We start from the raw sequence: 13388 nt of genomic DNA, 5'->3' as shown, positions 1-13388 counted from the left end.
TATCAGTCCCCAGCTCGATAAATGCAACGATTCCTTGCTGTGTTTTAGACCCTGGCTCAATATTTTCGAATGTTCGAATACCCAAGACGTAGATGGATGTTTGATCTGACCTTGATATTCGTTAATGTTCGAATATTCAATATCCAGATGAATATTCGAACAAGGCTCGATATTCGCTAATTTTCTCATAATTAATACCCAGTTGTGTATTGAATCCCCGGTTTATTATTCGCATTAGTTCAAATAACCGACTGATACATTGGTGTTTTATCCCGGGTCGATATTCGCCAAAGTTCGAATACCCAATACTCAGCTGGGTATTTGAACTTGGCTCGATATGCTCTCGATATCGAATACCCGATACACAACCGGCTATTTACACTTTGCCAAATATTTACAATAGTTCAGAAACACAATAATGTTATCTAGGTGGTTATTTGATATTGCCTTGATATTCGCTTAAATTATAATCCCTAATACCCGTCTCGTTATTTGTTACTGGCGCATTTTTCGCTTAAATTTTAAAACCCAATACCCAGTCGGGTATTCGACCTTGTCTCGATATACGCAAGCTTGTGAATACCCTATAGTAAGCTTTGTATTCGTTCCTGAATCGATGTTCGCAAATGTTCGAAAAAAACAATACCCAGATGGGTGTTTGTACCTTGCTCGATATTTGCTCAAGTTCGTTTACACAACACCAGTTTGGTGTTCTTCCTTGGTTTGATATTCGCTTAGTAAAAGTACCAAATGTCCAGCTGGGTATTTGTTTCTGGGTCGATATTCGATATAGTTCGAATACCAATAACACAGCTGGGTTTTCGTCCTTGGCTTATTTTCGCTGAAGTTCAAACAACCTATACCCAGGTAGACATTCAACTTTGGCTCGGTATTGAATTCCCAATACCCAATACCCATAACCAATTACCGGTCAACTTGATGGACCTCCTATAGGATAGTTTTCATATTATTATCTTGAGAAAGAACAGAATTCAAGGTGTTGTGTACTAGAAACAGGAGGACAGAAGTGTGTTACATACGAACTTTTTATATTTTTCATCTAACACAAGTTTATAAAAAATTATATCATAATTTTAATGATCGAAAAACAAACATAAGTTACAGAGAGTATATAACATTTTATATCAAAACTGTAGTTTTTTTCAATCTTAAAGACTATTTTATTTCAAAATGTATATTATTTTTATGTTTTTGATACAAACATATTTGAGACATAAAACATGCAAAAATGGAGGTAACCGAACTCCATTTTGAAGATACACTAACAATTTACAAATAGGTGTAGACTCGAATTTTGAAAATGACTCGCCACCAATTGTAGTATTTAGGATTTTAAGACGAATTAATAACTTATTATGTTTTGTTAACATGCAATTATAAATTTGATACGTATTTTACTATTGTTTGTGGCGACACAGTGTTGATAATTGGCCCCGTTTCATAAACGTTCGTACGCACGGTTTCTTACGTAAGTATACTTACGAAGTTCGTAAGAAAATTCAAGCGTTTCACAAAAAAATACTTACGCAACCACCTGCTACGAATTCGTAAGTTCCAACGTTAAAGTTACGCATGGTCTAGGCTGTCGTAGCGTTCGCAAATATGGCCGCCTTAGCTATTTCACGTCTTCACAAATTTTCCAAAATAATAAAAAAAAAGATTTTAAGCGCATTTTCGACAAAAGAAGCGTGACTTTTCTCTTGAAACTGACAAAATCGGTAAATTGTAATAAATTTATCTTTCTGAAGTACATTATAGAGAGCACAGTTGTTTCCCTTGTTTGCCAAATCGCGACGAAAAAACAAGGTCGATAAACAAAGTTGAATGGATTTTTGTTTTAAATTACCTCTGGCCATGCTTTGTACTACGGGATAAGCATTGTGTAAATACAGAAGAGAGGATTGTTACAGAAGTAAATTGTATATGAAAGTTTAGTTAGATCTATGTCAAACTGGAATGTATGAAGCAAACTGGAAATTGGAATACAGTACAGTCAACTCGCCGATAACGAATCGTAGCCCTAAACGAATCAGACAATATTTTACAGAATAGACATTTTATTTAATGCATGCCTTTAAACATTATAATGTATCAGTCGTCGAGGTCATTCATTTTGACTTTTGCAGACTGAAAATGGTTGTTGATAATTAACGTTTATTGATCTTGGTAGATGAAATGCAAACACGGCGTCTTTTTGAGCCAGATTCAGAGCCTCGTTTTAAAGTGAAAGACTGAAGCTCACCTCGTGTATTCTGGCGGTGATTTTCAGCGAACAATACAATTTTTGCGTAAAAGCAGGTTCAAAGTATGCGCTTTCCTCCATCATATTATTTCCCTGATCATTTGCTTGTTTAATGGCCTGCTGACATGAGACTTAATTGACCTAACTTTGCCCATAGCGAATCTTCAGTTTCATCAGGTGAGGGGTTGTCTCAAAAGTGTTTGAAGTACAGAATGTAGGTCAAACACTACTAATTGGAGCTGTTCTGAATTTCATATGGATTTCACAACGTTACATTTTGACATTTTTGGCATATATGACTTTCATAGACACATTTTATTGCAAATTACCCGTTGTTTAAACTTTAAAAGGCGTTGATAGCTATTGTTAATTGTTAAAAAAATGTTAAATAAATTTTCTTGTGTCTTGTATGGCCATGAGATGGGAGGCTCAAAATGGGAATGTTTGTTTCAAACATCTGGATATGAATTGAATATTGTTATGTCCCAGAGTCCATACTGGGGGACAAATTGTTTTTGCCCTCTCTGTTGGCTTGTTGGTTTTCGTCAAAATTTAACATTTGCCATAACTTTTGCACTATTGAAGATAACAACTTCATATCTGGCATGCATGTGTATCTCATAGAGCTGCACATTTTGAGTTTGAAAGGTCAAAGTCATCCTTCAAGGTCAAAGGTTAAATATATGGGGGGGGGGCATAGTGTTTCACAAATACATCTGGTTTTTATTCTGCTTTCAGACAATGCCTTGTAAGAAAAAGAAGGTAGTCCAACGTGCGCACTCCAGCCCTGCACAGAAATCTGCAAAGGCAGTATCCAATAAATACAAACTGAAAGGGAAGCGGATGAGTCCGAGGAAGAAGATGGCTGTACGGAGAGCCCTTTATAGCGTATGTAACAAAGTACAAGTGGCTAGCCATGTATATATTTTAATAACTTGTATTATTGCACTTTCATAACAACTTTGTAAATATGCATAATAATGTAGGTAGTGTACTCTCTATAAGTTGTGTCCATATCATTACAGAAACCAGATGAGTCCATTGTTTTGGCACCAACAAAAAAGGAAATGGTATTAAGATACTCTGTTATTAACGGATACCATTTTTTCCAAACAAGACCACCCAATTTCACACCCCCTACTCAGTTACTAGTCCAGCCAGAATACACTAACATTCATGATGAGTGTGCTAGTTTGGTATGGTTGCCAGAATTAGATTTTATTCCCAACCATATGCATTCACTTTTACCTGATGAAAAGAGGCAGCTAAAACTTCAAGATGTGGCTGGTCTACCCATTGGCCATGTCCCAAGAAATTTGGCAGGATTCTTTCGGCCTTTGATGGAGAGTGGACACATTGTAGCTGCGGTGACTGGAGAACCTGTCCCAAGCTTACCTTCTTGGCCGGCATTAAAGGAAGAAGGAGGGGTGTATTGCTTCCGTGTAATTACAATATCACACATCCTGATATTGAAGTACAATATAATATACTTTCAGAACTGCTCAAAAGTATTCCTGAAGGGACGACCATGGAACTTGTTCTGTAGCTACTTGGAGTATTTCTTTGCAAGTGTTTTTGATTACAAGCAGTAATCTTTGATCTCTGTTGATTATCTAGTCAGTTTTGATTAGCATATAATGTTAATTCCAATAACTTATTTATTTTATGTTATATGCTGATTACAAGAAGTAATATTTGACCTAAGGATATAGATATTTGTTAACTCGTTTAATCTAGTCAGTATTGATTAGGCTTAGCATTTCAAATGTTAATTGCAGTCGCGTATTTTTTGTATTTTTTCAGTTGATTACAAGTAGTAATCTTTGATCGCCGTATATAAATACATGTATCTATAAACAGACCTATATTTTGTTGACATTTGAATATTTTATTGACAGTATATATCTGTTTAAATAAACAAGCATACTATTTCATTAGTTTTGTCTTCATAATTATGCCCAGAATCTTTGTTTAGATAACATAATATAAGTATTTAATTCTTACACGATGGCAATGACAATCACTGTTTACTTTTTGACAGTTCTGACAAGTAAAATCGACTTTGGGAAACCCCCCACAATCTACACATCACGTGATTCGTTATTGACAAAACTAGCCCGCTAATGGCGGAAGCGCATGTAAACAAATACTGGCAGCAAAATCAGTTAGTTCCAAATACAAAGATGAAATCTTGTGCAGGTTCAATGTAAATGAAATATCATTCAAGGTGATAGTTATTTTGGTCTCTAGTTAAGCTTGATTTATTTACATGAATGCGTTTTCTGTATACTGGCCCGTTATCGGCGAGAGGACTGTACATGGTCATGGATGATGCAAGACACTGGCATGTTTATTGGATCAACCACTTTTGGCACTAACGACTTAACAGAGTGTAACAAAATCAATGAGTTTCCTTCTAGGATTGAATTTACTGGAAGGTTATCTTTGATTCTGTTTGATGCGTCACTGAATTATTGTAAATGGAATGTCCAAAACAGGAGTCAGGAGAAGCAGAACAAAGGTTTTCCCTTTGTAAATAAGGTAATTTTTTTATATTTTCATTTACAGAATTGTATTGTTTGGGAAGTATTAAATGTTTGGATCTGGATACATAGAAGATACCAAAACATTATCTGGCTTTTACTCAACTGTGGACATCTCTTGAGTCTGTTTCCTGGGTAGAACTAGTACATACATGCCAGACAGCTAATGATAATAATCCAAATTATGATATCACAACTAAACATCTTTTTACCATATTTATAAAGGCTTCAAAATCATGTTTCAAATGAACAACAATAATAGATTTTTAGTTATTAGTTGATATCCAAGCGGAAACAAACTTTTTTGATTTTCGGTGATAATTTTCAATGTTCGATGAACGATGTGTTTGATTCAGATCAACTTTTTTTGCCAACTGGTCTGCAAGTATCTTAAAGAAGGTAAATATATGTTTTGTTCCCTATAAAAATAGACCTTTAGTTAACATGCATAGATTGCTTTACCAACATCCAACTGAAATATTTTTGGAAATGGTTATTATTTTCAGAAAAAAACCCTACTAAATTCAGTTTAAAAAACAACAATCTCTTTAATTATGACTAGTGTATTTATATTGTTTTATAATTTATGACATAATTGAAAAGTACATCCATGTGACTATTTTGAGTTAATTTGGTGTTCAAAATGTAGAAAAATAACAATGGTATCATTTAAATAAATTGGTTGCCATGGAAGCAAATGTACTACACAACACAAAGTTCTATATTTTCATATGTTATTATTTTTATTTGAACAAGTCAATGCATTTTAATCTTACACAAATTACATTTACTTATAATAAGTAGGGCATTATAACTCAAAAAAGTAATTAAATGTTAAAAAACATAAAAATCTCAGAATTGCTTTTCGCAATTTGTTATACAATAAAGAAGGGCTTTGCACGTTTTACAGCCTTATTGTTTAACAAGTACTTACCCGTAATCTCATTTACTATTGAAATGGTATTAGGCATTCCATTGATCACAAAACTACGAATAAAGATCAAAAGGAATTGTGCACAGATAGTTAAACTGACCATTTTCCAAATTTAAGGAACAGATACAAAATAAAAAAGAATACATGTACTGTAAATCAGGGAGATAATGCCACTAATGATGTAGACTCAAACTGAAAATACAGCTTTTTTATGAGTAATCATCATGTGTAATGGATACAATTAAACAGGGTGATGATTGGATAATTTTTATTGATTCTGTTTTTTCTGTTAAATTTTGTTATTTCACATGGGTCACATATATCAAGTATTAAATGAATGCTTAAATATTAAATTCAAGATGGCCGAGTGTTATAGGTTAAATAATTTAAGGACCCCCATGGATACTAATATTTTTCTGGTGTTTTTATCTCTTCTAAAATTCTATTTTGAGGTTAAAATCTAGCAATTTAAGGCTTCTACTGACATACTTTAAAAAAATGCCTGAATCTGTGAACAATTCCCTTTAAGGTTAAAACCCTTTGGATGTCAGCTTATGGTTTTTTTGATCACCATTACATTCAACATAAAAAAACATAGTTAAGGTGTTAAATAGGTCAAACACTAAATTAAATGCATCACTTAAACACTGATTTCTCTTAAGTTTATACAATTATTTCTATAATAAAACTGTGTTTGTGTTTAAAAATAATTCTAAATTATTTTAGTTCTACACTTCAAATAAAATTCCAGCATGTACATGAAAATGTTTTTTAATTATAATAATTCAGGTTTGAATTTCCATTGTTAGAATTAATATTCACAGATGTTCTCCATTAAAACAGTACATGGTGATCTTAATCTCCAACAAGCTGTAGCACTTTATGTCCACATAGTGAAGAGACATACACAGTTACAGCAAATTCTTTGACTGAGTCCACATCAACATTTCTGTAAATAAAAATTGAACATAAAAAAGTACCAGTGCAAAAAAATCAAAAATGTAATCCTACTAATGTATCTTAAAATAATTTGGAATAACACAAAACTGACAGTCATGGTTGAAACTCTTATGGCTGGTAATCACAGGATACACCAAACTTTAGCATGTACAAGTTTCTTTAATCATTAAGATATGTTATGAAATCTTTATCTCAAATGGATATCCTTCACATCGGAATTCTTAATTTAAACTTGTCAATAAAATTAACTTAACATTTAAACTTTTTTTTTTACTTTTGTAGTGTTCCGATGCATATGTTTTAGTAAAACCAAAGTTACAAAGAATCATTTAAAGGAGTAAGAATTATAACAGTCACTATATGCAAAACATAAGTTCTTACAAGCAGTTGAACAATCTGTTGCCAAAGTGATCATCCCTTCTTTCACCCGCCAGGATGCATCTGTGCAAGTAGTCGGGTCCTTTCCCTGGTGATTCATATAATTCATGAAGTATCTGTTCACCTAAAACACAAACTTCTTTAATAACAAATATCCATAATTAAATTTAAACACGGTATTAAATTACAAAAAATGACTGACATGCATGATTTTATGAAAAAAATAATATTGTTTAACTCACATAATTAGATAAAATTTCATTTTTTAGCAGGATTGTAGTATATTTACCCGACATATGAAACATAAAAATCTTACTTTTTACAAAATATTTTTTAAATCAGAAAATATGTCTTACCAAAGAAGAATTATACTTTTATTGAATTTAATTTATTATTGTCCAAATTACAACACACAAAGTAAATAACAGCTTATCTTAAGAGGATTTTGTCAATTGTTTAGTCTTATCTCAACAGAAGGGACTGTTAAATAATAAATAGAAATTTAAACATTACTTAAAAGTTTAACAGATGTAAATGACTTTTTTTATTCATGTTACATGTAAGTTTTGACAAAAATAGCTCAAACTTACACATATCTTTAATAATATTACAATCTGACATATAAACAAAGTAAGTATTAAACCTTTAATGCCATACCATCTCAATTTAAAACAATAACACACCTGCAAATGTAGCCAGTATTAATTTAACTTCCAAAACAAAACATTTGCTGTCAATGTTAAAGGGACTTGTTCACACTCTATCAAAATGAGAATGTTTCAACTTTTTGTCACAGATTTAAGAAATAAATGAACAATATACATCAGTGTGCGAAATAACACTAATGCCGCAGACTTTTACTGAAAATACACTTTCGTTTACTAAAAATCATCGTTAGAAATTGATAAAATTATAAAGCGTCTCATACGCGAAACGATTTTAAATTTTTGATTTCTTGTGTCATCGTTATATTTTGTAACAACACGCGGATGGTTTTACAAAGTATAAAATAAATGTCAACCCATGTGAAGACGGTTTGTTAGGTCCGCACATAATGTAGTTGTAAAGACTCAATGACGACCAGAACATGAACTCTGAATTACACAAACCCACATGTGAAGACGGATTGCTGAGCGGTTTCGGCGCTTGGCTTTTACTACATGGGTCAGTGGTTCGAGCCCCGGTGTGGTAAACTTTTTTTTCTATTTGTTTCTTTTTCTACTTTTATTCTTGTTTTTATATTGGAGCTATAATTTGTAACATTACAAAGATTGCTTACGTAAAGTATAAATAGTACACCTGAGCGTACTATATTAGTACGGACAGCCAAGTGGTTGGTGCTAGACTTTTACTCCAGGTGTCAGTGGTTCAAGCCCTGGTGTGGATTACATTTTTTTCTTTCTTTAATTTTATCATTGGTTTATACTGGACTGGAACTATTTAGTTCCGATGTTTACATTTATCAATTAAAAGCATTTCATGACTACCTTCAAAACATGCCAAACTTTGTGAACAAGTCCCTTTAACAAAGGCGATTTTTACCATGGTGTCATGTAGATTCGTCATCTTACCTGATGCGGAATATCAACTCCTTAATTTAGAAATCCTCCATGTCAATCAATAGCAGTTTGTTCCATTGTTAATCAGCGCAAATCTATCCAACTTTGACAGTAAATTTCAACATCGTATTGTTACTCTACGCTCGTTTAACCCCAATGAGTATTTCAATTTCAACAACAAAGCAATTGTTACACTCCACAAACTTTAAAAACGTTGTTTACATTATAAGCGATAACTTCGCGAGGGGTCAGTGCCTTTTTCGTCTGAACTAGTTACCAAGATCACAAGTTATATATGTTTCAGTTCACCTGAATGAATTTCAACTAATCAAGTGCAGTTATTTAACGTCACACAAAAACACGTTTAGCGTCATAAAACGTCGACCTCATTTGAAAGCATTTCTGCTGACGACTTCACATTTATTTATTTTAAAAGAGAAAAATAAATGTATACATAACAATTAGTTTTATTGCTTTTCTACTAGTTCTCGTAGTGTTTATTATAATCTGACAGATGGCGCCAAATGTTAGTTTTACGTCTTTTAAAACCTTCAATTAAAGAGCGCAGACTTGTTTTACGTTAGTAAGATTCGTAAGAATTCTTAAGTCTGCGAACGCGTTTATGAAACGTTCGTAGGAATTGGCGTGAGAACGTCCGTACGTAAAAATCGCAGAATTCTTACGAAAAACTTAAGAATTGTTTATGAAACGGGGCCAATCTTGAATAACAATTGAATATCAGTGGGCTTGTGAAAAGTAATTACAACAATTGAACACAAATACCACAACTATTCACACATTATCATGAGTTTAAGGAGATTTAGCCCTTATTTAATATAAAACTTACGACGATGTCTACTGACAGCATCAATATATAAAAGAAGAATGAGTTACCGAGTTCGTTTCTTCACTACGTTATAATATGTCAACCATGATATTTAAACAAAATCACGATACTAAATTAATATCAATAACTATGCTGCTCGCATGCAACTAAAATATCGTTGTGGCACAGGTCGCTGTGGCGTAGTGGATATGGTGTCCGCCTTGCGACCGGAAGGTCAAGGGTTGAAACCCCACTGAGGGAGCGTTCTTTGGATCTCCCCCATAGACACAAAATACTGATTCTAGTCCCAGGAATCGGACTTGATAATGTTTCAAATAAGCCTTAGCCTTCGATGCAAACGAGCTTATATAAATAGGTTTAAACTAAAATGTCGGTGTTCAATGTATCAAGGAAATCTTCGTCGATGCCCAAGCTTTGAGTCACGGTTTCTATGTCTACAATTTGTTCATTAAACATATTTCTCAATATATCATTATTCATTTCCTTATCGTGCACTTAACATTGCAAGAGTTTTAATTATGTAGATAAATAATGTTTCTATAACATAATTCATTAGTATGAGTAAATATATGTCACGTTAAGATAAAACGTGGTGTTTCTGCTCTTCCTACTCTATTATACCTACATACTTTTCTAACAAAACTTTAACAGAATGTGCATACCACGATTCATGATGATATCCTACGTACTTTCTGAATTACAATTCAATTTTTTGTACTTTTGTTCTAGTAGCAGTGACCTCACCTTTGAACTCCCGTGAAAAAAACGATCTTGCAAATACTCACTTTTTCCTTTATAATTATATTAGGATTCATCAATGCATCTTCAGTACGTATTTAGAATCGGCAACTAAGAAATAAGTTGACTTGTTACACTGTGTTTAGTTTTGTTTTTTTATGTCATCTTATGTAGTTATTAACAAAACTTATATGTTATGAAAAGTAAAAAATAATAATGAAAGTAAACAAAAATTTGATAAAAAATCAACTTTGTCAATGCCGCGTAAGTTGAACCCTGGACCTCTTGATGTAAGAACACCACAGAGGCTCTCAAAATGCACGACTGCGTATCAGAACCAGTATCTTGTTTTGCTGTTGACCAAATTATCGTAGTTTGACGTACAAAATCGGAGACCGTTCGGGGTTAAGAAACTTAATAATTACAGCAATATTACAAGAAGTTCATACATGCTTAAAACCTACAACAATGCATGAACATGAAGGAGGTTTACTTCAATAAAATTCAGAAGGACCAAGTTTACGCCGATACCAATAAGTATGTCTCTTATGAACCAACCGCACAGACTTGTGTGGATTTCCCAAAAGAGGAAACACCTTTTGTAGAGGAATACATTTTCTGCATTATTTGTTAATGTGTAAAACTTAAAATGTGTTTATTTGTTGGTTCAACTTCTTCTGAACTTTCATTATCGTTATTTTCCAGCAACCTTTTAACGGATTTGCATTTTGTAAGTAATATCGTAAAATTTTGCTTTAACAATTATGACGGTTGTTTATCATTGAACTTTTGTAAAAAATAGTAAGATTCTTAAAGTAATCCCTTACCGAAAAAACAGGCCTCCTGCAAACTGTTCTTGCTAATTTGCAGCAAAGTTGCAGCAAAGTTGCCGCAAACATGCTTTCTTGCAAACTTTTACCATGCAAATGAGCTTTGCGGCAACTTTGCCGCAAACTTCATTTGCATATGGGTTTGCAGCAACTTTGCCGCAAACTAAATTTACATGATAAAAGTTTGCTGCAAATTTGCTGCAAAGTTATTGCCATGTTCCTGCAAACTTCATTTGCATATGGGAGTTTGGGGTAACTTTGCTGCAAAGTTCTTGCAAAGTTGCTGCATAGTTGCCGCAAAGTTCTTGCAAAGTTCTCGCAAACTTCATTTGCATACGGGACTTTTGCGGTAACTTTGCCGCAAAGTTCTTGCAAAGTTTCCGCAAAGTTCTTGCAAAGTTGTCGCAAAGTTCTTGCAAAGTTGTCACATGGTGAATGTTATGTAAATGAAATTGCAAGCATACAAATATAAAACTTCCTGAATGCTTCACCAAACATAAAACAAAAACAGAAAAGTTTTATGTTTGATTGACTATTGTATAATTTTGATTAAGTTACAAGCTATTTTATTTTATGTTTTTGCTTTACACCTTTTAAGCAATAGCAATAGCTTTCTTATCTATGTAAGTAAAAAAAAGGTTTAACATTTCGTTGCAGGGTAGTTATTCATAAATAAATCTAAGTATTGGTAACATTACCATTCCATTTGGTCACTGATTAAGCAATTGATTGTTGCAACTATGTTTGTTTTGAAAGATAGAGACACCTTTAACTGACTTAATATGTGACCTACTGCAAAGATCGATAATTTGTTTCATCATTTATTTTTAATGTAAATCACCCACCAAAACAGGTATTTGAAACTGTTAAACAATATCATTAAATTAAACTTAACATAATAAGAAAAACAAAACAAACCTGTTTAATAGTTCAAAGCATTTCCAAAAGGGCCACTTCATAACTCAGTGAATTCCTCTTTAAGACTTGTTGACACACAAAATGTTGATTTCCACATGCATTCTACTTAATTGTTTAAGAATGTTCATCAAAGTCAGTATTTCAGGATATTGTTAAAACTTTAACTTTAAAAATCCAAACATTGCTTTCAAACTACATTTCAAACCAGTAACAGCCCTTACCGAAAAAACAGGCCTCCTGCAAACTGTTCTTGCTAATTTGCAGCAAAGTTGCAGCAAAGTTGCCGCAAAAATGCTTTCTTGCAAACTTTTACCATGCAAATGAGCTGTGCGGCAACTTTGCCGCAAACTATATTTGCATATGGGTTTGCAGCAACTTTGCCGCAAACTTAATTTACATGGTAAAAGTTTGCTGCAAATTTGCTGCAAAGTTCTTGCCATGTTCCTGCAAACTTCATTTGCATATGAAAGTTTGCGGTAACTTTGCTGCAAAGTTCTTGCAAAGTTGCTGCAGAGTTGCCGCAAAGTTCTCGCAAACTTCATTTGCATACGGGACTTTGCGGTAACTTTGCCGCAAAGTTCTTGCAAAGTTTCCGCAAAGTTCTTGCAAAGTTGCCGCAATGTTCTTGCAAAGTTGTCACATGGTGAATCTTATGTAAATGAAATTGCAAGCATACAAATATATAGCTTTCTGAATGCTTCACCAAACATTTAACAAAAACAGAAAAGTTTAATGTTTGATTGACTATTGTATAATTTTGATTAAGTTACAAGCTATTTTATTTTAGGTTTTTGCTTTACACCTTTTAAGCGATAGCAATAGCTTTCTTATATATGTAAGTGAAAAAAAAAAGGCTTAACATTTCGTGGCAGAGTAGTTATTCATAAATAAATCTAAGTATTGGTAACATTACCATTTCATTTGGTCACTGATTAAGCAATTGATTGTTACAACAATGTTTGTTTTGTGAGATAAAGACACCTTTTCCTGACTTAATATGCCTTTTATGTGACCTACTGCAAAGATCGATAATTTATTTCAACATTTATTTTAAATGTAAATCACCCACCAAAACAGGTATTTTAAAAATCCAAACATTGCTTTCAAACTACATATCAAACCAGTGACAGGTCCTGCGTGGATCTATACATGTTTACACATTCAAATTTGGCTCACAATCTGCAAAGAACCAATCAGAAGAGATCCCTTACAGAAAAAGAATGTTTGCTGCAACTTTGCTGCATCTTTGCGGCAAACTTTTTTGTTTGCGGGAAGGTTTGCAAGAAAAAAGTGCAGCTATTGTCTTCAATCTGCTATCTGAGTCAGCGTGAATTGTTAAGATTCTTAGCAAAAGATGAAACTTGTAAATCTGGGATAAAAACTATTCTTGATATCCATTTCAAACTTGGACCCATGAC

The 13388-nt window shown here is 33.2% G+C and overlaps 2 protein-coding genes and 1 long non-coding RNA gene across 4 annotated transcripts in view; 1 reads left to right on the top strand and 2 right to left on the bottom strand.

Moving 5' to 3' along the window:
* Window positions 1-13388, bottom strand: part of LOC127853152 (PLAC8-like protein 1) — a 70283-nt gene that overhangs the window by 37448 nt on the left and 19447 nt on the right. The gene's annotated exons all lie outside the window — the stretch shown is intronic.
* Window positions 2016-4197, top strand: LOC127853153 (uncharacterized). Of its 2 annotated transcripts, none has more exons than XM_052387401.1 (3): window positions 2016-2319; window positions 3002-3151; window positions 3289-4197. In XM_052387401.1, exons 2-3 carry the CDS (start codon window positions 3005-3007, stop codon window positions 3853-3855), a joined length of 714 nt encoding a protein of 237 aa, XP_052243361.1. In that variant the 5' UTR covers window positions 2016-2319; window positions 3002-3004; the 3' UTR covers window positions 3856-4197. The 2 variants fall into 2 exon arrangements, with proteins under 2 accessions (XP_052243361.1, XP_052243360.1); XM_052387400.1 differs by having other exon boundaries at window positions 2017-2326.
* On the bottom strand, window positions 6349-8823 carry LOC127853171 (uncharacterized). The gene is made up of 3 exons (XR_008036510.1): window positions 8650-8823; window positions 7082-7202; window positions 6349-6689 (listed from the first exon to the last, which is right to left on the bottom strand). It is a non-coding gene; the product is annotated as an uncharacterized LOC127853171 (long non-coding RNA).

The sequence above is a fragment of the Dreissena polymorpha genome, chromosome 12, assembly GCF_020536995.1.
Source record: "Dreissena polymorpha isolate Duluth1 chromosome 12, UMN_Dpol_1.0, whole genome shotgun sequence".
Taxonomy (NCBI): Eukaryota; Metazoa; Mollusca; class Bivalvia; order Myida; family Dreissenidae; genus Dreissena; species Dreissena polymorpha.
Note: the sequence above shows the minus strand (reverse complement) of the source record. Positions and strands in the feature narration are given on the sequence as shown.